This window comes from Capricornis sumatraensis, chromosome 1, assembly GCF_032405125.1.
Source record: "Capricornis sumatraensis isolate serow.1 chromosome 1, serow.2, whole genome shotgun sequence".
Classification (NCBI taxonomy): Eukaryota; Metazoa; Chordata; class Mammalia; order Artiodactyla; family Bovidae; genus Capricornis; species Capricornis sumatraensis.
The window spans coordinates 103,653,518-103,676,995 of NC_091069.1; the positions used below are offsets into that span (position 1 = coordinate 103,653,518).

The 23,478-nt window shown below is 57.9% G+C and overlaps 1 protein-coding gene across 1 annotated transcript; it reads right to left on the reverse strand.

Moving 5' to 3' along the window:
- Positions 1-9,786: 9,786 nt before the first annotated feature.
- On the reverse strand, positions 9,787-22,339 carry ARID5A (AT-rich interaction domain 5A). The gene is made up of 7 exons (XM_068977345.1): positions 22,252-22,339; positions 14,491-14,606; positions 12,983-13,115; positions 12,609-12,661; positions 12,064-12,161; positions 11,567-11,726; positions 9,787-11,224 (listed from the first exon to the last, which is right to left on the reverse strand). The coding sequence occupies exons 1-7, from the start codon at positions 22,253-22,255 to the stop codon at positions 10,007-10,009; spliced, it is 1,782 nt and encodes a 593-aa protein (XP_068833446.1). The 5' UTR covers positions 22,256-22,339; the 3' UTR covers positions 9,787-10,006.
- Between the last annotated feature and the right edge of the window lie 1,139 nt (positions 22,340-23,478).

Consider the following 23,478-nt stretch of genomic DNA (forward strand, 5'->3'; position numbering starts at 1 on the left):
GTGGAGCGCCGGCTCTAGGGCGTGTGCACTTCAGCAGCTGTGGCTCATGGGCTTATTTGCCCCGTGGAATGTGGGATCTTCTAGACCAGGGGTCGAATCCATGTCTTCTGTGTTGACAGGCAGATTCTTAATCCCTGGACCAGCAGGGAAGTCTCATGATTATCTTTTTTGTACCCTTTCTTCTATTGCTAAACATCTCCAGTTATTTTCTACAATAAATTCCCAGAAATAAGACAGTCAAATGGTGTGAGTAATTTTTGTGACTTACTGTTGTCTAAGCAGCTTGTGATAAATTACGCCCTCACCAGCAATGCATAATGCTGCTTGTTGGTTTTTAACTTAACCTCACTTTTTATGTTTAATTTAGAACAATGGAACAGTGGGAAATGTTTCCTTTTTCTTTCTGCAGCTCAGTTCTGAAATTAGAAATTTCCTGTCGAAGGAACCACATATCCCAAGTTCTAATTTGGGACATACGGGAATGTGGAGATGGAGAAATGGGTAATCTTTTATTTGATGTCATAGCTGCTTACATACATGAACACACACCCGCACTCGACTCACACACATGAACATTACATGTGTGTACAGGCGTCCGTGCCTCACACCCTCGCAAGCACATCACACACAAGTAATAGCGTTTGTGCCCGCACCAGTTTACTCCTAGGTTTTGTCTTATTCTGTTTGGCCTGCTATAATAAAATGCCACAAATTTGGAGGCTTGTGAGAAATTTATTTCTCACAGTTCTGGAGGTTGGCAGTTCTAAGACCAAGATGCCTACAAATTCAGTGTCTGGTGAGGCCCCCTTCCTAGGTTGTCCCTTAGCTGTAACCTCCCTTGGCAGAAGGGGAGCTTTCTCGGTCTCCTTTATCAGGGCGCTGACCCCATCCACACGGGCTCTCCCTCATGGCCTGATCGCCTCCTGGAGGCCCTGCCCCCGTTGCACCGTCACACTGGGATTGGGCTGGGAGGCCATGACGTGAGACCACGGCAGACCCCTCACGGAGCCCTTGGCTGGGCGGGGGGCTCAGCATGGCCAGGGCATCCTTGGAGTCTGTCTCTGGCTTTTATTCCCTTATCCTTGCCCAAAGTCCCCGCCACTACCAGTTGCAAAAGTCTTAACCACTGATCTGGGAGCGGAGGTTGACTCTGGGACGGGAAATGAGGGTTTGTAGAGATAAGCCTCCGAAGAAGGTGAAACCAGAGCTTCCTCTCCTCTCTGAGATGGTGAGTGAGTTTGGCTAAACCCCTGGGTAGAGCTCTGGATGGTGACAGAGGTCTGGATTCTGACAGACCCGTGTCAGGAACCAGGGCTGACACCTGCCACATGGGTGGGGTTGAGTAGCAGCTTCGAGAGGCAGTTATGATTTGTGTCTGTGGTGTCTCCCTTTTGTTTTTCCTAACATTTTAACAGAGTTTTGTATCTCTCCTTGCTTAGTCTCAAGAGTGTGTGTGTATGTGTGTGTGTGTGTGTGTGTGTGTGTGTGTGTGTAGGGGGAAGCGGATGGGCTTGGCCCATATCTCTGCCCTGGTAGTCAAGAGTGGATTCTATCCCTTCTCCAAAGCGGGGTGGGAAATTGGCCCAGGTCACTGGCGGGAAGAGCTGCTCTTCTGCAGGCCCACCAGTGTCTGGGGCTGATGGGATAACCACTTCTCCAGAATGAACCTGGGCATGGCTCCTGTGTGGGTCAGAGCCCTCTGGGAGCCACTCAGAGGCAGGTGGGGAATTCTGAGGGGGAGGGTGCCGGGAGCCACCACGGGAGATCCCACCCATGACAAAGGTCATGCGGAGAAGATCTGACGGGCAAAGGCGGATCAGAATTCGAGGGACTCCCTGGATCAGCTCGAGCATCTACCCCAAAACCAGAATCTGTCTGTCTTACTATTTTGCGCCTTTCACCAACTCTCCTGACATTAACAGGGGGCTGTCCCCGACCACCTTTCTCTGGAGAATATCAACATTACTGCTGCTGCTAAGTCACTTCAGTCGTGTCCAACTCTGTGCGACCCCATAGACGGCAGCCCACCAGGCTCCCCCGTCCCTGGGATTCTCCAGGCAAGAACACTGGAGTGGGTTGCCATTTCCTTCTCCAATGCATGAAAGTGAAAAGTGAAAGTGAAGTCGCTCAGTTGTGTCCGACCCTCAGCGACCCCATGGACTGCAGCCTACCAGGCTTTTCTGTCCATGGGATTTTCCAGGCAAGAGTACTGGAGTGGGCTGCCAATGGGGCTCTAGCTAATAAGTCTCCTGGACATGAGAGGAGTATTTCAAATCAAACCCCCTCTGTTAGCATTCTAGCTTGCTTGGCAGGTTTATCCAGACTCTTGCAGCTACGCATGTGATTGTTCACAGCCTCCCAACTGTGAGAGGCACGGGAAGCCTAAAACATAGAGCCTTTCAAAGAGTTAAAAACTATTAGAGTAGTGCTGGTGTAGGATTTCACTGTTGAGCCAATGCTTGCTGCCAAGTTCCCATATCTCTTATCCACTGTGCACCTGGGAGTGCATTAGTTAACATAGTTGGAATGGAAGAAAAACAAGTGTAGCCTTGAAATTAACCACATCAGACCTTTGAGCTAATCGGTTCTTTCTTGTAACTCACTGCACCTTTGCTCCGTGAGAAATGTAACCCTGTTTAATACTTTCTGAGGCTGACATAGATTAGAAATATAAAGAAAAAACACTTCAAGGGAAAATAAGTTTTCTGGTTGAGCAGCCTTTATCAAAAGAGGGTCATAAAATGTTCACAGGCCTCCAAGGCCAGAAGACAATGTACACAACATTGTTTATGGGACAGGTTTGCAGAACAAATCCTGGCTTCGATAAGGGCAAAACTGCTGGAGTGTTTGGGCTGACTCTGCATGACCTTGCATCTTTCATTTCCCTCTATGTACAAGTCAAGGTATAAAAGTCCCTTTTGAAAATAAAGTTACGGGCCTCGCTCACCGAAGAAGCTTGGTCACCCCGTGTCTTTCTTTCGTTTTTTCTCTCTCTTACTCTCTTTTTCAGGCTGATCCCTTGGAGCATAGAGGCTCTCTCCGTTCACTTATCTGCCTGGGCTTCTAAGACCTGAACAGGAAGACGCTCTGCGTCTTCACTCCCCCGGGAGACCGGGAGGGCGCCTGTGGCCTCCGTAAACAGAGCAAGTCCCTTGTCTTGGGGCTTCATTAGCTTTCTGTGTAAACCAAGGAACATCAGCTTCTATTCTTTCCTCTCTCATTCATTCATTCATTCATTCATTCACCAATGCCGTTTCTCTTGAGGGTTCCCCTGGATCCTGTGGGGGCTGGACCCCGGCAGGAGGGGGGTTCTGATGCTGACTAATATGTACAAATACCGTAATAATTGAGGTGGAAAAGAATTTGGGTGGGTCCCGGACACCTGTCCTATGGCCTGCCTATAGTCTCTCAGTCATGCCCAACTCTTTGAGACCCCATGGGCTGTAGCCCGCCAGGCTTCTCTGCCCATGGGTTTCTCTGGGCAAGAATACTGGAGTAGTTTGCCATTCCCTTCTCCAGGGGCTCTTCCTGACCTAGGGGTTGAACCTGGGTCTCCAGCATTGCAGGCAGATTGTTTACCGTCTGAGCCAGCAGGGAAGCCCACTGTCTATGGAGACAGGTAGAATTGGGGATTGGTGGTGAGCAGGAAACGCTGACTGCCCTGAGGGAGCCTACATTCTGGGGCACAGATAGAGAATGGGTCTGGCAGTGGCAGGATGGGCGAGGCACTGGGTGCCTGAAGGCACGTGGGAGGGGTGCCCGAGCCAGTCAGGCTTCCCCAGATTCTTCTGAGAGGGGCTGGAAGGAAGAGCCAGAGCCGTGGAGGGATTGCTTTCCAGGCCAGTGTTTTCTGTGCTTCCCGGGCCGAGGAAGGGCCAGGCAGCTGGGGAACTGAAGTGGGGCCTCAGGACTCAGCCCAGACAGGCTGTGAGGGTGGGGAGGGGGATGCCATGAGGGTGTGGAGTCAGGAAACGGAGGAAGCAGGGCCAGTAAGGAGCCTTTCACACTAAGATGTTTGAGGTTTAACTTGAGGGCAGTGGGGGGTATTGGCCAGGTTTATGCAGAGCTGGAATGGGAATGAGTCTTCTAATTTGCCGTCTGACTTCCTCAATACACAAGGCCATCTCAAACGCGTTGCAGCTACTCTACAAGAGGCGCTACAGCCCCTCCACTCCAGCCTTGGTGCTTTCGTTCTGGCTTTCATCTCTGGCTGTGCTGGGTCTTCACTGCTGCATCTGGGCTTCTCTATTGCAGCACACCGGCTTCTGATTGCGGTGGCTTCCCTTGCTGCAGAGCAGTGCTCTCGGGTGCTCGGGCTTCCGTAGTTGCGGTTCCCGGGCTCTAGGGCACAGGCTTGGCAGTTGTGGCACGTGGGCTTAGTTGCTCTGCAGCTGGTGGGATCTTCCCTAATCAGGGATCGAATCCCGGTCTCCTGCACTGGCAGGCAGAGTCTTTGCCACTGAGCCACTGGGGACGCCCCCTACTCTTGATGCTGACTATAGCTAACCCTTCTGCACGCAGCCCTTGTAGGCCTTTTTATTCCCCAGAGTGGAAGGCAGCCTGCCTGGATTTCTCCCCAGAAGCTACCTGCTGACTACTACCCAGGCGTTGAACTCAGTAGCCCATCGGCAAGTGATGTCCAGCCCTGGTTCCTAGGGTTTGGCTCCCTGGCCCAAACCCTGCTCCCCCACAACCCTTGCTCATGTGGGAGGGGAAGCAGACAGCTCCGCACAGGACCTGCGGCTGAGACGCGGCAGTGAGCTCAGGGACCTGCGTTTAAGTGAGGCAGTCCTCACCAGGTGGTCACCAGCTAGTCCTCATGTGTACACACAGCAGCTTTGTGGCAGGTAAGCCTTCCCGGGCCCTTGGCAGACATTACGAATCCATTACGTCACCTTCACACTGAGTCAGCTGCAGACAAACCATCAATCAGAGCTGGTACCTGCCGATCTGCCATCCTTGTCCCAGACCAGACAGGATGCAAAGGTCAGGGTGACTTGACTCTGAGTCAGAAGCCACGGCGGAGGGCAGTGGTCAGTATGCCAGGGATTTCAAAAGCCCTGCGGTAAAGGCAGGGCAGGGCATGGTCGGGCTGGCCAAACAGAAATTCAGGGAAGGAGCTGATGATTCCCCTTCACCCAGAACCTCAGGCTACGAAGCACTTTCACCAAACGCCCATGACTCTCAAGGTGGAAATTGCTTCCGTGTTAGAGAAGAGGCAGTGGAGGCCCAGGGGAGCCTGTTCCCGGCGCCGCCAGTGTGGCAGCTACGGCTTTGGTCTGCCTGACAGCACTTCCTGTGAGGTGACAGGCCCACGCTTTTTCAGACCAGGCTTTTTCCTGAAAAGTCTGTCCTTGCACTGAGACCCCCAGGAGGGAGGGCAGCAGAGCTGAGCCAGAGGGCAGCAGCATGCTGACGATTGCCGGAGTACCAGCTCCCGGAGGGCGCAGTCCTCTCGCTTTGGCCTCGTTCCGGCTGCCAGTGTAATACTGCATGCAGGGTTGGGAAAGCGGAGCCAGGGGCAGCCAGCTGCAGCTCCCCCATGGCAGGGCCCACACCCTGGTTGGTGAGCTCTCCCTGCAGTCCCCTGAGCCGCGCAGGCTCTTTCCTGCCTGAGTGGGGATTCGCTTCTGTTGTTGGCAAGTAAAGGGCTTGAGACTCCTCCCTGAACCCATGGAGGAGTCGGTCTTAGGGCTGGGGATCTTCCCTCCCTGTCCCCTGCTCCCTCAAGAGAGAGGTGACCAGACCAGGCAAGTGGTAGGAATCAAGCCAAGGCGGCGCCCTCACAGTCAGGTGGAGGTAGGGAGGTGCCCGTCCCTGTTCTTCCCCAGTGGCCCCTTGCTGCCCAGGCGGCCTCATAGACAGGGCTGGGCAGGGACTCCACTTGCTGGTCGCAGGTGGTATTGGTTCTCCAGGAAGGGCCAGGGGCCCAGAGGAGCCGGCGCGGTCCTCTCGGGACCAGGGTATGTTCAGTGGGCAGGGAGGAAGGGAACTGCCCTTCTCCAGGCACTAGACCTGTCTGTCTGGGCCTCACACTGGACCACAGCGCAGAACCTGGAAGGGACCGCACTCATTTCCTAGATGTGCAGACGAAGCCCAGGACGGGGCAAAGGCTTCTGATGCCTGAGGAGTTGGGTGGGGGAGCCCACCCCCGTCCCTGTGGCCAGGGACACTGCACAGGCGACTGCCATGACCCACTTCTGCCCTGCTTGCCTGTCTGGAGACCTTGTTTCCCAGCAGGACATTCCTGGAGTCACTTGCTTAGGAAGCTGGCCTGGCTGGTCTGATGACAGCAGGACGAAAAGCGCCGCCTAGTGTCTGATCTGCTGAAGGGCTGAGCGTTGAACCGCCTGGGAGACCTGGAGGCCGGACAGGCCAAGCCCCTAGGGCCGGGGATGAGGGGCTGTAGTGGATAGGCGGGTACATCCTGCCCGAGGTGCAGCCGCCGCCACTGAGTGCCAAGCAGTGGCCCCCATGTGTCCAGAAATCCTGATTTTTAAAGAGCAGCCCAGTACCCACATTTTTATATAAAATTTCTTGATTTTTAAATGCTAGCAACTAGTTACAGAAACATTTAGGAAAAAGTCACGTGGATCAGTCAAATGAAACACATCTTCAGGCCATCGTCTGCAGCGTCTAGTTTTGAGCCTACGTGGAAATCACTCCCTTACCTGTGGGGTCTTCCCAGCCTCCCCTTCTAATACCTCCTTCCTGGCAACTGCCAGCCTGCATCTGTGCCCACCCAGAGCCCGCTCCCCTGTGGCCCCCTCCTACTCTACCCACAGTGGACTGAGAGACCTCCCTGCTTCCAGACCCTGTGGCTTCCCCTTTTGAAGGTCACACCAGGAAAACAGACATCCCCTCTCCACCGTGTCCTTGCTGCAGTCACCCACAGACCCTCGAGTCCTCCTCCCAGTCCTTGCAGACAACAGTCCTCGCCCCAAACCGCTGCTATCCTATCTGCGCTGATTTCAGGGCAGCCACAAGATTGCCAGGAGAAATATCAACAACCAGGTCTATGTGGCTGATACCTCTCTAACGACAGAAAGTGAAGAGGAGCTAAAGAGTTTCTTGATGAGGGTGAACGGAAGAGGAACCTGAAAAAGCTGGCTTCAAAACTCATCATTCAAAAAACTAAGACCATGGCACCCGATCCCATCACTTCATGGCAAATAGAAGGAGGAAAAGTGGAAACAGTGACAGACTTTATTTTCTAGGGCTCCAGAATCACTGTGGACAGTGACTGCAGACATCCAAGTAAAAGATACTTGTTCCTTGGAAGAAAAGCTATGACAAACCTAGACAGCGTTTTTAAAAGTAGACATCACTTTGCCAACAAAGGTCCATATAGTTATGGTTTTTCCAGTAGTCATGTATAGATGTGAGAGTTGGACCATGAAGAAGACTGAGCGCCGAAGAATCGATGCTTTCAAATTGTGGTGCTGAAGAAAGACTCTTGAGAGTCCTTTAGACTGCAAGGAGATCCAACCAGTCAATCCTAAAGGAAATCAACCCTGAATATGCACTGGAAGGACTGATGCTAAAGCTGCAGCTCCAATACTTTGGCCACCTGATGGGAAGAGCCGACTCACTGGAAAAGACCCTGATGCTGGGAAAGATTGAAGGCAAAAGGATAAAGGGGCGGCAGAGGATGAGATGGTTAGATGTCAGCTCCACGAGGGTAGAAACTTGAAAGTTTTGCCCACTGACGTGTCTATCCAACACCCAGAACAGTGTCTGGCACCCACTGGAAATAGACATTCAGTATTTGTCAAATGGCCTGTACTTAAAGACTGTCACCAGGAAAAGGGCCAGGACTGTAGGGACAGGCCTGCCAGAGTTGCCTCCACTCACCACCAAAACCGTGCAAATGCCACAGATGATTTGGAGGGGTTCCTAAAAATGACCCTGAAACAGTTTATGCCTCAAAGGCAGATGCTGGCCTGTAAGTCCCCAAGGCAGAGTCAGGGACTGTTAGCGGACATGGCAGGTAACACAAGGGAAAGAGTATAAAAAGCAAAGTGACGTGGGTGACCCGTCCACCTAGGGTGGCAGCGCCAGGGAACGTGCAGGGTGCCCTGCCAGCGAGCCGGCGCTCCGCGCAGCCCAGCCTGGCGTCTTAGCTGCAGAATCTCTCAGAGCTGCTGGTTCAGGATGGTCCCACCCCTCGGAATCTCGGGGCGTGAGAAAAACCACAGAAAGGTGGCATGCCAGAGCTGCAGGGCACAGAAGTCTTCCAGGAAGTAAGTCCACATTCGCCTGCAGCGTTTGCTGATTCCGGAGCAGAGCCATAGCGCGACTCCCGGGGACCAGTTCAGGACAGAAGACGCCCGTGCAGAGTAGTTCCCAGCGCAGCCTCCAGAGGGCGCCAGCGTCGCAGCTCTGCAGCCCGAGCTCAAATCCTGTTGCCAGGCCAACGGCCCACTTCTGTTGCTGGGAAAAGGCCGCTGTGGCTTTGCAAATGAAGGGGACCCCAGTGACCCTGCCCCACATCAGGCAGGGCCCCGCACACAGCAGATGCCCATATCCAGGGGATCTGACTCTAAAAGACCTGCAGCCCAGCACCCAGGACACTTGCAGGGAGGGTGGTGGGAGTTCTCAGTCCTCTCCCGACTCCTTGTCAACCACGGAGACCCCACAGGCTCAGAGATGGGCGCACGTGGGTGCCTGCAGGGGTGAGGAGCTCAGGGCTGGAGATCACGCGGCTACTTGGGCTGGCGTCTCCCCACAGCAGGGAGCAGGGGAATCCCTTCAGAGCCTGCGTGTTCACCCATCATCAGCTGATAATCTGAGACCGTAAGTCCGGACCAGGGGCCAGTAGTGGCACTGCCTTTCCAGAAACCTGTATGGAGCTTGGCCGGCGGCTGTGCCCAGGTTCTAAGAACAGGCAGCCTGAGGGGAGGGGAGCAATGCCTCTGACGGGGCACCCCTCCCACAGCGACAGGTGAGAGAGCACACTGTTCCACAGGCAGAGCCCATAGGAAGGAGGGCGTTAGGCTGCATGGTCTGAGCCCTGGGAACAACCGCATTAGGAAAAAAGCGGATGCCCAGGTGAAGATTCTGGTCGCCTTCATCCCCTTTTCCCTCCAGGTGCCCCCGGTGGGAACCACCTGCTCTCCCACCCCACACATGTGGCAGGCTAGAAGGGCTCACCAAGAAGACTCGGCAGCAGCCCCCAAGTCAGCATCCAGCACCAGGGCAAGCGACGCCAGCGTCCTGCTTGCACCCTCAGCCCCAGGAGCGCTGCCGACAGCTGCAGGGCACGCACGTGGTTTAGCTCAGGGTGCTGGATCACGCCCAGTGCACAGCTCTGCTCCCCCACGTATCCACGGGGGAACGGGGCAAGTCCCAGCCTCTCTGAGCCTCAGACTCCGATCTGCACCATGAGGAAGGGAACAGCTGGCTGTCCCCAGATTCAACCAGCCCAGTGGGCTGAAGGCACAGGACCAAGGGCATAGCGTGCAGAAGTATGAGCTGGAGGCTGGGTTTGCCCTGGCCCTGCTCTTTATTCCAGTGACAGCGTCCCAGGCAGGAGTGGGTGCTGGGCAGGTCCCTCTCCTTGGCTCCCCATCACCCTATGGGCGGCGCTGCCCACGAGAACACCCCCGCCTCACTGCTCCTGCAAAGGTCCACACCACACACACCTCAGGGCTGCGTGGATTCACTGGTGTTTTATTGGATTTTCCACAGGCAGCATGGACAGCCCCGTGGCCCTTCACCCGCCCCGATCCCTGCTCTGGGGCCCGGGCTGGGAGCTGGCCGCCTCTCGATGTCTTCTCCTGAGGCATGCCATCACTGGGCCCCAGCCCCTGGGCTCAGGCTGCCATCTTGACAGAGAAACCCAGTCTGCCCAGAGCCTTCTGGGCCAGGCTTCCCAGCCCGGGGCCCATCCCTGTCAGGCACAGGCGAGCTCTCCTGAGGGGCTCTGAGCCAGAGCCCCTGGCAGTGCCCACCCACCCCAGGCTGAGGCCAGACCCTGACTGCGCACAGCACAGCAGGCCCAGACCTACAGCTTGGTGTTGAGGTGGAAAGAGAAGTGGGGTGCTGTGTAGGCTGTGGCAGGCGGCACGTGCCACGGAGACGAGGCCGGGCAGAGTCTGTGGCACAGGGCACCATCAAAGGATGCCGGTGGGAGGTGCATCAGGCCAGCGGTCATGGGCGAGGGCGCTGTGGCGGCCAGCAGGTGGGCCGGGAAGGCAGGGATGACCAGGGGGCTGAAGGGGAGGGTGGCCTGGCCCTTTAAGGGGCCCAGGGTGCCAGCGAGGTTCAGTGGACAGTGCAGCATGGTACCCCTGTAGGCCTCCGGGAGGGCGGGGCCCAGCAGGCAGGAGACGGCCAAGTCAGGGCCCCCGGGCTTGGTCCCACACTCCTGGGCATTCGCCTCCTTCAGAAAGGGAGACACTGCCCGCAGTTTTTTGCCACCGTGGACCGAGCCCTCTTCCGCCAGGCTGCGCTTGTGGCCCAGGCCTGGGCTGCTCGGGAAGGTTGGCAGGGGCCTGGGGCTCTCAGCAGGGACCTTGGTCATGGGGGACACCCAGCAGGCTTTGGGTTTGGGGTAGAGGCTGCCCTTTCTGGAGCTGCCCTTGTGGAATGCAGAAGGGCGGCCGGCATCCCCGCCCCACACCAGCGGGGGCTCTCTGGCTGGCAGCCCCTCCTCCTTGGCAGGGGGCCCCAACAACACCCTATCTTTAAGACTGGGGAAAAGGTCCCTGGGACGCTGGCTGACAGGCTTCAGCACTTCGCTGGGGTAGGCGTGGAAGCAGCCGGTGACAACGGGGGCCAACGGGCGAGGGCCTGCCTGTGTCTCCCCCCAGAGGCCGCCCCCGGGGGCCTGCCTTCCTTCCAGAGGTGTCAGCCGGTCCCTGGAGTCCTCGGCCGGCCCTCCTGGGCTCTGGGGACTCTCCACGGGCGGGGCAGCTGGGGGTCCCTGGGGCTCCCCACCTGCCCCGTGGCGACAGCCCTCCTCCTGACACTGCAAGGCCTCTGCCTTGCTCACCTGGGCCAGGAGCTTCTTTTTGGCCAGCGGTGACATGATACCATGTGTCCCTCTGCAGTAGAAGCTAGACAGGAGCCGTTTGTAGGCCTCAGGACAGCCACTGGCACCCAAAAAGGGCAGAGAGGGCCCCACGGCTGGGCCTCGCTGCTCCATGCCATCCCTGGGTGTCTCCTGGCTAGGAAGCCTTGCCAGGTCAGGGGCATCTGCTTTGGTCTTTGCTGGCATCAGCTAGAATGAGAAAAGGCCAAGCCTCAGGGGACAGGTGGGAGCCAGCTCTTCTAGCACCTTCGTGCAAAACTGTCAAAAGGCGTCCCATCCTCTGAACAGACACAGCTTGGTGTCAGGACATGGGCCCTGGTGAAATGGGGTGCAGACTAGGACTCAAACCCCACGTGTACCCCCAACTTGAGGGCCCTCAAGTAATGAACCACTCTATGACCCTTGCTCCCCCGCCCCGGTGCTGCCCTTGTGGGAGGCGGGTGTTCTGGGGGTTCCAGGCAGGGAGCTCTGCAGCCACAGTGAGCTGGTAGGGGGCGCTTTGAGAGGTATGGCACGGGGCTTGGAGCTCACCTGGTCCACCCGCTTCTCCTCCTTGACCTTCTTTGGTCTCTCAGTGGCCCCATCATCCCCCCGAGGCTCCTTGGCCATCCTGTACTGCTTCCTGGGCTTGGAGGGGGGCAGGGGCTTGTCATCCTCCCCCTTCAGGTGCCGCACGTATGGGAGGACCAGCCTGGGGAGGAACCGGACATGTCGCCAGGCGGTCAGGCTGGCAGGAAGCTCCCACCCCTCTAGGCCCACCCCAGCTTCCCCCGGCCCAGACCGCCAACACCCCTGCCGGACCAGCACAGACACCCCCCAGCCGCGGGGGCCGCCGCCCGCCCCCAGCCCACCGCCCATCAGAGTTGCCGGGGGGCAGCCCAGGGCCCCGCACCTCTCGTAGTGGCGGCCCCCACCCCACCGCCCGTCGGAGTTGCCGGGGGGCAGCCCAGGGGCCCGCACCTCTCGTAGTGGCGGCCCCCACCCCACCGCCCATCGGAGTTGCCGGGGGGCAGCCCAGGGGCCCACACCTCTCGTAGTGGCGGCGCGTGCATGTGGCCGCACTGGTGCTGCCCGGGCTGCCCCCCAGCTCATCGTACACGTTCTTCCAGAGGCGGCGGCCAGTCACCTGCAAGGGCGCCACGTCAGGGTACAGCTGGTGGGCGCCCCCTGCCCACAGGGTCCTTGCAGCTCGGGGTCCCCACTCAGAGGCTGTTTCTAATTGCTTCTCCGCCAGCAGGGGCAGGGAGGTTGGAGGGGGCTCCCCTGGCCAGCAGCCAGCCAAGTCCCCCTCCCAGGGGCTGCCTGAGCACTGGCCCTTTGTGAGTGCAAGGACAGGACAGATGGAAAGGGTGACCATCTTGCTTGGAACAGCGAAGAACGGGCGGGTAGGGCAGGTCCCTCCTCCCTGCGGCGCACAGGGAGCTGAGGAAAGGGTAGGGTTTGGACACTGCCTCACCCTCCCGCCGACAGAGGAGGGCAGGTCTGCTGGGCTCCCTCTCTTCCCGGGGTCCCGGGGGCACAGCTGACATGCCGGGAGACGCGGCAGGGGAGGGCTCAGAGGAGCCACCCTTACCAGTTCATAGGCCCCTAGCTTCTCCACGGCCTTGTAGATCTTCCACAGGTTGACTGGGGACAAGAGGGGGCGGGGCCCCTGTCAGTCTTGGTGGGAGGAGGGGGCAGCCAGCCGCTGTCCCCATGGCCCCGTCAGGCTGGCACAGAACCAGCACATACCCAGACAGGGCCACCAGGATGGCTGGGCAGACCGCACCCTGTGTGCTGGGGGCCCAGGGGCCGGTAAGGATGGACATCTGGCCGCACCCACTGCCAGGCCAGTGCCTGGAGGGGGGCAACCGTTCTGTGTGCAACCCCTGTGGCACGTCGGGGGTTCGCCCCGAATGGAGGTCCCCTGCCGGGCCCCCCTCCCGTGCCTGCACCCCGGGGACGCACTCTGCTTGAAGCCGAGATGGGGCACCCTCTCGATGGGCGTGTGTCGCTCCTTCATGAACTTGTAGAGGCTGACCAGGAAGGCCTGCTCCTCCTCCTGCTCCTCCTCCCGCTCCCCGCCTGCCTCGGGGGGCTCCTGGGGAAAGAACACGGGGCAGTGGGATGAGCCCCCAGTTGGCAGGCGGCTGCGGAGAGGCGGAACCACTGGCTGCTGGGGAGGAAGGAGATACATGGCCAACTCCAGGCTCCCCGAGGAGGGAGCAGACCCTCACGCCCGACTCTGGGCTGCAGAGGTTGTTCCCGGGCTCAGAAGGACAGAGGTGTTCCACGTCAGCCCAGGACCCCAGGTCAGGGTCCACAGAGGCCTGGCTCCAGGGGCGGCCACAGGAGCAGCCCTGCCCCTTCCCAAGCTTCCGATCACTTCTTCACCTGGCTCTAGGTTGTCACGTCGCCATCTCAGCTCCTCTACCAGACTCTGAGCTCCTAGAGGCAGGCTGTGTGGCCCCGGGGCTCTCAGTGGCCCCTGTGGTCCAAACCAAAGGACAGTGCATCCCAGCTGTGTGGGGCCATTCCGCCAGGCTTGCTTCCGTGGCCCACCGTCCGTGTGCTCAGCGCGGGGAGGAGAGACCTTGTCCTGGGCTCCAGAGGGCCCTTGTGGCCAATGCACAGGTCTTTTGGTTTCTGCTCCCAGTGGGAATTTCTCCTGGTGCCCTTCCTGCAGCTGGTGGCTCAGGGCAGGGGGCTACTGTTGGGCTGGGGTTGGGGTCCCGGCTGGGGTGGCCCCAAACACGAGAGGGCTGGCAACCATCATCAGGGTGAGAACCATGCAGAGAGCCACGTGTTCCAAAAATACTCTATTCAAGTGTCATGACCGTAGTTTTGACTAATCAAAGACCTCGGGAAATAAACAAGCCAGCTTGCACGTTACCTATGAAATTGGAACACACTGCCGTGCCTCAAAACGGAGGCACTCTGACCACAGCTCTTCAAATGAACATGCTTTTCTGTTCCTCTTCTCTGAACTCCAGGAAATCTGTTAAAACCTGTTCCCATTTGCAGCTCCCTCCAGCCTGTGCCTCCGAAGCAAATGGCCAAAGAGCACTGATGCAGAAGCTGATGGCTGCGACTGTGCTGGTCAGCACAGCAGCATCGATCTCACTACGGGACAGAAGGATGTACGTGTAGCTTAACATTGTAGAACAGAGCTTTACTCTGTTTCATAGATCAGGGCTCCAGGTCAGCCTCACGCAATAAAAGGGTTCTGCTGTAAAAACCAAGCCTGAAAGTCCAGCCAGAGGTGATGGGCGAGCCCTCCTGTCTGCCCACCGCCCAGTGCAAGGCCCCAGACAGTGGGGCTGTGCCCCTCTCTGGACTCTTTCGGGGTTGGGGGGGTTAGGGAACTCATCTCCAGGGAGTCTCCAAGGTCACCTGGGAGGCTGCACACAGGTGGGGCAGGGTGAGGGAAGGGGCAGGGAAGAGGCCCCCAGTGGGGGAGGGGTCACCCAACTCACCTCCAGGCGCACAGGGCTCCGGCTCCTTCTCGGCTCACCATCGGGCTGAGGAGACACGGGTGGGTCTAGGGGCTCCCCTTCCTCTGACTGCTTCCTTTTCCCTTTGACCGGAGGTGCTGGAGGAGAAGAAGAAGGGGAGAAGGGCAGGGGAGAGCGAGGACATGAGATGCTGGCAGAGGAGTGGGTGCCAGGAGGGCAGTGTGGCATCCGGATGGCCTGGTGGGGTCAGTCTTTGCCATCCTCTGCTTGTGGTGCCCAGCTGCCGCAGGCGGCCTCTAAACCACACGGGCTCCCCGACCGAAGCTCCCGCAGCCCCACCCATGCCACACCGGCCGGTTTTCCTTACTCCATTCCAGCCCTCTTCCCAAAACTATGAAGGAGACCCTAAGTCATCCTGGGGTCACGTCAGAGGAGGCTGGGGCCATGGTGCTCGGGGAAACTGTCTCCAAACCCCACCTCTCCACATAAGAGAGTATTTGCAGCGGCTCAGCCAAACTGGCAGCTAAGAGAGCTGCGGAGGCTCCCATGTTTGTGGGCCCTCAAAGCACCATGGGAGCCGCTGGGCCCACAGCCCCTCCACGAATAACCAAGAAGAAAGTTCCCATTTATGAAGCAGCCAAGCTTTTCTTAAGCATCCCTCATGATCCCACGCATGTTCAGTCATGTCTGATTTGTTAGCGACTCCAGAGACTGTAGCCCACCAGACTCCTCCGTCCATGGGATTCTCCAGGCGAGAATACTAGAGTGGGCTCTTCTTGACCCAGGGATCAGACTCACGTCTCTGGCGTCTCCTGCATTGGCAGGCAGCTTCTTTACCACTAGCGCCACCTGGGAAGCTCAGCAGAGTCCTAACTGCCCCTAATTAGGCCACATACTCCCCTCACCTTCATGGCTCCTGGTGACCCTTCAGGTCTCACCTGACAAGCCCCAAGCAGGAAGTGGGGGGCCCTTCCCAGCCCTCAGCCAAGCACAGCACTTCTCTCTAGTCACCCTCACCTCCCCACACCATACGGATGGGGCCATCCAGACTGAGATACCCATGGCTTGTCTGGCCTCCTGGCAGCTCGGCGAGGCCGCCCAGCACCCCCACCCAGCAGGTGGCAGGTAAGGGAAAGCGTCTCCTCTGTCCATGGGATATTCCAGGCAAAAATACTGGAGCAGGGAGCCATTCCCTTCTCCAGGAGATCTTCCCGACCCAGGGATGGAACCCGGGTCTTCTGCACTGCAGGTGGATCCTTGACTGTCTGAGCTACTAGGGAAGTCCCATTTTGGAGGAGAGAATGGGTGAGTCTCACAACAACCTGATAGAGGGCCAGGAGGAACCAGGAGCTCGACTCCCCTAAGGGCGTCCTGAGAGTTGGTGGCTGCAAAGACATAGCCACTGGAAGCTGCTCTGGCCACGAAGAGGCTGATTAGCCATGTGAGACCACCCTTTCTTTCCTCCTTTTTGTTCACGTTGCATGCACTGTCCTGGTTCACTCCAGCTCAGAAAATCCACACTGCTGGGAACCTGCAAGATTTCTCCTCCATCCCAGGTAGAAAAGAAACTTGAAGAACAAGAAACCTGGGCTTCCCTGGGGGCTCAGTGGTAAAGAATCCACCTGCCGATGCAGGAGATACGGGTTCGATCCCTGGTCCAGGAAGATCCCACATGCTGCGGAGCAACTAAACCTGTGAGCCAAAACTACTGAGCCTGCGCTCTAGAGCCGGAGGGTGGGAGGGGAACAACCACTGAAACCCTCCAGCCAAGAACCTGTGCTCTTCAACAAGAGAAGCCACCACAGTGAGGAGCGTGCACTCTGCAACCAGAAGTAGCCCCTGCTCAGTGCACCTAGAGGAAAAGCCTGTGCAGTGACAAAGACCCAGCGCAGCCAGAAATAAAGAAGATACCCACAGCAGAGTGACCCTCGAGGCCAGCAGTACCCAGAAGCCTGAGCTGTAGACCTCTGACTGCTGGGCAGTGTCCCCTTGGGCAGCTGTTCACGGAAGTGCCATGCAGGTTCTCGGCTCTGTGTCCCTGGCCCTTTCATATGTATGTTCTGTCAGTGAGTCCCAGAGGGATCCCGTTTTAAAGAGAGATTAAGTTGCCTGCCTCCCTGGGGGACCACATTCAAAGCAAGGTCTGTCTGACCACCCATCCAGAGGCCTGGCCTCGCCATCACTACGGCTGTGGTGCTTATCACCAACATTCACAAGCTTTGATGGGGTGTCCGAATAAGCCTGTTAGAGAAACTGAGCCTAATGCTAATTGGGCCTGGGCCGTCCTTGCAGGCTGACTCCTGATCACCGGAGACACAGCCAATCTCCAGAAACAACTAATAGTTAGGAGATACGGTTCGATCCCAGTTCTAATAACTGACCCCTCCCACCCCTGACGGATGCCTTTCCAACCGGGCCCTTGGGCAACTCTGCACCTCCGTCTTTCCTTCCCTGAATTGGGGCGGGGGTGGGGGGGAGAAAGACACTGGGGTCCTTTGCTAACTATCTGTAAATCCTGAAGCCTTCAGCTAATCGGCTCTGTCCCCCCAGCTTTTCTCCTTTCCCTTCCTGCCTTCTCTGCTCTGCTTTCACACCCTCTCTCCCTTCTTTCCTGAAGGGAAAATGCTCGGCTCCGAAGGACTCTCTCCACCTGTTCCTGTGTTGAGGCTTCTCACTGGCACCCTCCTGCAGATCGGCTACAAAGCTGTCCTCGGGCCTCAGGGAAATAAGGTGGTGGAACCAGGGCCCACTGGATCACCAGGGAGAATTTAAAAGACATGGCGCCTGTCTCCCCCACCCTCCCCCAACATGAGTACGACTTAAGGTCCTGCACAGGGTACCAGGGGTTTCCTGGTGGCTCTGCAGTAAAGAACCCACCTGCCAATGCCGGAGACATGGGGTCCATCCCTGGGTCAGGAAGACCCCCTAGAGAAGGAAATGGCAACCCACTCCAGTATACTAGCCTGGGAAATCCCATGGACAGGGGAGCTTGGCAGGCTACAATCTGTGGGGTCACAAAAGAATCAGACAGGACTTAACGCCTAAACAACAACAACACGGGGCTTGGGGAGGGGGGGTTCAAACTCCCCAGGGGGCCTGAGAAGGCAGCCAAATTAAGGGCCACCGGGACAGAGACGGGGACGAGAGCCACGAAGGGAAAACACTCTGTGCGTGGCCGAGTCGGGGGTAACCGGCCTCCATTCTCGCCCACGTGGACCGCAGCCCTGGATGAGGGGCGAGGGGAAGGTCTTCGCCCCCCTTCCCGAGCCTGTCCTCTCCCTCTCTTCTCCAGTCATTTCAAGATCGCAGTTCCCGCTAAATCTTCATTTGGAAAAAGAGTTCTGCCTTGAGAAGTAAGTCTGAAACCCCCTCCCATAGGGGCCGGGTGAGTCCTGTCTGCCCAGCTCCTCAGACCCCCAGCATAGACCGAGTGATCTCCTCCCCACATAGTTTGAAATTCTACTTCCCCCACAATCTAAAGGTTTGTAAGGAACACTCTGGGAGCTGGTTTTGGACTTTCTGTTCTCTTTCATTCCTTATGGAACACTAGACCCATGCACAGTTTTAATTTCTGTCGCGTGTAACAAAACTTACTATCCAGAGCTCAAGTCCCCCATCATTACTCCTCTGAAAAAATTCCATCTGAACTTTAGGATAATTCTGTCACATTCCAGGATGAAAAAGAGAAAGAGGGAAAGGATGAAGGAGAAGAAAGAAACAAAAGCCACTGGGGTTTTGACCGAGTTGCATTTAAACTTAGAAATTACTCTGAAAAATGGTACCGCCTTTGCGCCGTGCACCCTCCTACGCAGGAGCAGTGTCTCCCCAGATGGAGGTTTCCTCCGCGGGGCTCAGGGGCTCCTCCTCAAGGGCCCTGTGGTCCCCGTTGAGCTTATTCCCAGTTGTCGTGCTGCTAGACAGCTGAGTGGGAAGAGCCCTGGCGACGGCAGCAGCCCCGGCCGCTCCTCATCCCCGGCCCCGTCACGGGCAGCGCGCGGGCGTGGCAGCGGCATGGCTACAGCCCTTCCTGTGCTAGCAGTCTGCTCAACTCCACAGCTCTGCGGAAGTCAAGCTTAACCCTCGATCCCAAAACCGAGGCAGTGAAGAGGTTAATTTCAGTCGCTAGCTGTGAAGGAGGGGGCTCCTGAAATGAAGCCCGCCTGCTCTCAACCCCCACCCCACCTCCACACTATGCACTTCACTGTCTGAAACCAGCCTCTCCCGGGCCCTAGTCTGGGCACTTCTGAACACTGGCTCACTACATCTTCCCAGCACTCAGTGGGTATTATCTCTCTGCCTCATTAACAGATACCAGAAGATCTGAAGATCTGAGAGGCTCAGTAACTCACCTGAGGTCACACAGCTTACCAGCAGCAAAGCTAGGATGTGCAGCCAGCGCAGCATCCCCGTCTCCAGACCCTGACTCCAAGGCCTAGAGTGTTTTAATGGGCACAGGGAGACCCCAGGGCTTCCCTGGTGGCTCAGTGGTAAAGAGTCTACCTGCCACTGCAGGAGATGAGGGTTCGATCCCTGGGTTGGGAAGATCCCCCAGAGAAGGAAATGGCAAGCTACTCCAGTGTACTTGGCTGGGAAATGCCATGGAAAAAAGAGCCTGGCAGGCTACAGTCCATGAGGTCACAAATAGTCGGACACAACTTAGCGACTAAACAGCAATAAAGCGAGACCCCAGGTTCTTTCTCTGCTCAGAGGGTGCAAACTGGCCGTCTCGCCCCAGGGGACCTGCAGTGTCACACTGCAGCACCCCTGTTAGTCTGCTGGCAAGAACCTGGGCCTGTCTTCCCAGAGAAGCTGAAAGCAGGCAAGGTGGGGCAGGAGGCAAGGTGGGGCGGGGGCTCTGACCCCACACAGGTGTTTCTGGCCCTTACTTCATTCTCCCACCTATAGATGGGTCTGTTAGACCCAGTGGGCCCAATGTTCTAAGCAGAATGAAGCGAGAAACGAGGCTCTCCTCCAAAAACACCACAGGTGGCTATGTTCATGCGTGTGTATGTGAGATCTGAGGTGTGCGCGTGCGTGCGTGCGTGGGTGTGTGGGAGATCTGAGGTGTGTGCGTGCGTGCATGGGTGTGTGTGTGTGAGATCTGAGATGTGCGTGAGATCTGAGGTATGCGCGTGCGTGGGTGTGTGTGTGTGAGATCTGAGGTGTGCGCGTGCGTGCATGCGTGGGTGTGTGTGTGTGTGAGATCTGAGGTCTGTCACTCTGCTGTGTCTCAGGGCCTAGAGTTCTGCACCGCAGGGAGCAGCTGCTTCATAAACAGGACCTGCACTGCCGGAGAGGAGCTGGGCTGCGCCTAGTCCAAGGCCTCTCTCCCGCTCCCTCTCTCTCCTTCTTGGAGCTGGGCTGCCCCTAGTTCAAGGCCTCTCTCCCTCTCTCCTTCTCCCTCCTTCTCTCTCCCTCTCTCTCTCTCACTCTCTCACCAACCCCCCCCTGCCCCGCCTCTCCACTCTCGGTGTGATGGAAAGGAAGCGACACTTCCTTTCATGAAAAGTCACCCACTGGGAGCACCGTGTCAATTACAACAATAATGGTAACAGAGGCCTCAATAACAACCAGCAGACACCACACCTTCTTGCCTGAGGTTGTTGGCTTAAGTTGCTCTTTGGCTTCAGCTGGAGCTGAAACAAAGACAACCTTTGAAGCGGCCAGTCCACTCAGCTCGGAGCCAGCTGCCTGGCGGAGCAGGGGTTTGGGGAGGGGGCCTGCCCAGGGCTGTGCTCCAGCCAGCACGGAGGACAGACAGACAACCTGGACACGTGCAGCTCCCCACCTGCCCTGCCTCCGAGTCTCAGGGGAAGGAAGAGGGGCCGGGGTGGGAGCAGCTGGGGCCAAGGTGTCAGCCTTGAGTGTAGAAAGGAGGGGGTGGGGGCACCAAATGTGAAATGACCAACTCCCAGAGCCCCGGGATCTGGTGGTCCTGAAAGACCTTGACCCAGGGTGGGGCTGAGTCCTCACCGTCTTGCCCCTCCAAGTCTGGGTGGTGTCTGGTGATAAAAGTAACAGCTCCATCTCTGTACTGCTTTCTGTGTCCCCACCAAACTGGGCTGGGTGGCAGCTTGTCCGAGACGTGGGTCAACAGTAGACGCACAGCCGGGACAAAGGAAGGCTGCCTGACTTCTGCATGGGGCACTCTTCTTTCTCTCTCTCCTAGCAGAGCTCTCCCAGAGTGGCTCTTGAAGCCCAGCCGGTAAAGCAAGGTCCAAGGCGGGTGTGGGCCATCCCAGGTCAATTTCCCACCTGGGAACAGGAGACCATTGGGAAGGGAGAGAGGGGCAGGGTCTCAGAGGCCTAAACTGTCCTCACTGTCAGACCAGGGCTGGTCTCTAAGCCTCAGTTTCTCAGACTGTAAGCCCCTCAGAGAGCGGGGCTGATTCTGTGAGGTCCTTTCTACCACTGCCATTCCAAGTTCGAGGTCCAAAAGGGTCCCTAGGGCTTGGACAGGCTCTGGAACTCCACCCTGGTGACCCAACCCACTAGCTGCCATCTCTGCCCTAGCATGGTCTCTGGGACCCCACACCCCCAACTTTGGTGCTCCAGCTGGGGCAAGAAGCACCTGTTATTCTCCCTTCAGCTCCGCGGAGACCTCTTCACTAGCTGACGACCTCGCAAAGAAAGGGACCCTGGCTCTGGCCAGTACAGTGCCGCCAGACCCGCACCCTGAGCCCCTGGGGGCCCGGCACCGGGCGATCTCCTCCCCTATTCCCAGCGTCCATCCGGCTGGCGGCCTGAGGCCGGCGCGGCCGCGCCCCCTGAACACTCTGCGCAAGGACCGAGACGAGGCAGCGATTCAGACTGAGCGCGAAGCCAAACGCTTCTCTCCTCGCAGCCTGCGCGTCTCCGCTCTCCACCCCCTCCCCGCCCCCCATCACTCGCGGGTCCGCCACGCTGTCCCTTCTGGAGCCCCAAGGGGAGAAAGAGACACAGGAGAAAGATGAGCGGAGCAAAGAAGGCAGTTACTTCTTCCCTGCCGGGGGTTGGGAGTGGGAGGGCACAGAGGAGGGTGGACAGGAGACAAGAGGAGAGACTACGGGAAAAGAAAGAAAAAAGGGAAGAGGAAAGAGCAGGAGAAAGGGTCGGAGGCGAGAAGCCGGTAACCGCCGAAGGATCAGCACGACTCTCGGCTTAAAGAGGAACAGTTGATTCTTCAAAATGCATTGAGCAAGTTCTTCAAAACCAGCGCAGAGTCACTTTCAGGAAACGGCGGCCGCAATGGAAAGCGCGCCGCGCGCCCAGCGGCCCCGGTGCCCCTTCTCGGCGGCGCCGGCGGATTCTGAGAACCGCCGGGATGTGACGGCGGGGAGGGGAGAGGGGAGGGTGGGGGGCGGGGGGTACTGCAGACGGAACTGCTGCGGACAGCTGTCACAACAAATTAGCTGAGACCAGCTCGAGATTGAAAACCGCAGCAGGAAGTGAGGTGACAGGGCCGTACAGGACTTGGTAAATTTCAGTCAAGAGACCACGAAGAGAGTTTCGAGATAAACGCCCGGGAAGCCCCTTGGCCGCCAAAACTTTTTGTCTTTCCTTTTTTCGAACAGCGCGCGCCCCACACTAGGCTTTGGCCCCGGCTCGCGGCGGGAGGACGCGGGCGTCCCGGGCCAGACTACCTCCGCGCGCTCTCGCCCCCGAGTCCACCCCTAGCCCCCGCTCGCCCCGCAAGGCAGCACCGACGGCCGCGAGCGCCGGGAAAGACTGGGCGCCACAAACTTGCCCTCCCGCGGGGCCGCCCGTCCCGTCCCGTCCCGGGCGCACCGCAGAGCCACTTACCCATGGTCCGGAGAGCGCGCGCGGCGCCACCACAGCACCCTCCCCCGGTTCCTCTCTCCGGACCCCGCGCTCCGCGCGCGACTGACCCAGGGGCGCCGCTCGCCGGCCACCTCCCCCCGGCCCCGCCCCTGCCCGCCCCCAGCCCCGCCCTGTCCGCCCCCAGACCCGCCCCCCTGTCCGCCCCCAGCCCCGCTCTGGGCTCCGGTTGGTGGAGCCAACCCTTCCGCGAGGGATGGGGACCGCCTCCTCATCCCGCAGAACTCTGGGAGCTGTAGTGTGCTCTCTCCCTCCCCAGGCTCACAAGCTGCGGAGCTGGGTTCCTCACCTGGAGGGGTTGAGGCAGGACAGCCAGGAGTCACGGCTTCCTTGCGCCTCTGGAGGCGAAACTCGAGTCTTGGAAATGTCCTCTTTGGTCTTAAGCAGGGCCCTGGGGTCTGGGTGGGGTAGCAAAGCGCTTCTGACTTTGACTTGAACTGGGTGGAAGACCTCTCCCATCTCCCTTCCAGCCCAACTTAGTAGAGATGGTTGGTGATAGCTAAACAAGGACCCCTTCCAAAGTAACAAGTCCTTGGCCAAAGCTCTGGGGGGGCCCAGAAATGCCTGGGGCAGCAAGCCTGCTGACAGGGGCCTGTGTCCACCTATTTCTCAAAGACAGAGAGGGCAAGCTACAGGGTGAGCAGTGGAAAGAGGGGTCATGATCCCTGTTTGGGGAGATGAGGCTTCCAGTGGAGTAGGGGCCTTAGGAGATGTTGAGCCAGCTGCAGCTGGGCTTCTGCCAGAGGGAGAAATAACTCAGCCATATTCACCTCACAGAAGAGAAAACTTGGGTTTTCTCTTGGGCTTGAGAGTTCAAGGTCTGGAAGCATTGTTCACAATAGCCAAAAAGTGGAAGCAATCCAGTGTCCATTGACGGATGAATGGGTAAACTGTGGTCTATATTCAGCTGCACCCAAGTCTTTGCCACTCTTTGGACCATGGCCCACCCAGGCTCCTCTGTCCATGGGATTTTTCAGGCAAGAATACTGGAGTGGGTTGCCATTTCTTCCTCCAGGGGATCTTCCCAACCCAGGGATCAAACCCAGGTCTCCTTCAACTCCTGCATTGCGGGCGGGTTCTTTACTGCTGAGCCGTCAGGGAAGCCCCTAAACTGTGGTGAAAGTGAAAGTCACTCAGTTGTGTCCAGCTCTTTGCGACTCATGAACTATCAAGTCCGTGGAATTCTCCAGG

Bases quoted from the DNA above. Each gene is read 5' to 3' on its own strand.
- ARID5A (XM_068977345.1), bottom strand. The intron at 13,116-14,490 runs GTGAGTTGGGTG...TTCTTTCCCCAG, and splicing joins GGAGCCCTGTGCGCCTGGAG to GAGCCCCCCGAGGCAGGCGG. The intron at 12,662-12,982 runs GTGCGTCCCCGG...TCTTGTCCCCAG, and splicing joins CCATCTCGGCTTCAAGCAGA to TCAACCTGTGGAAGATCTAC.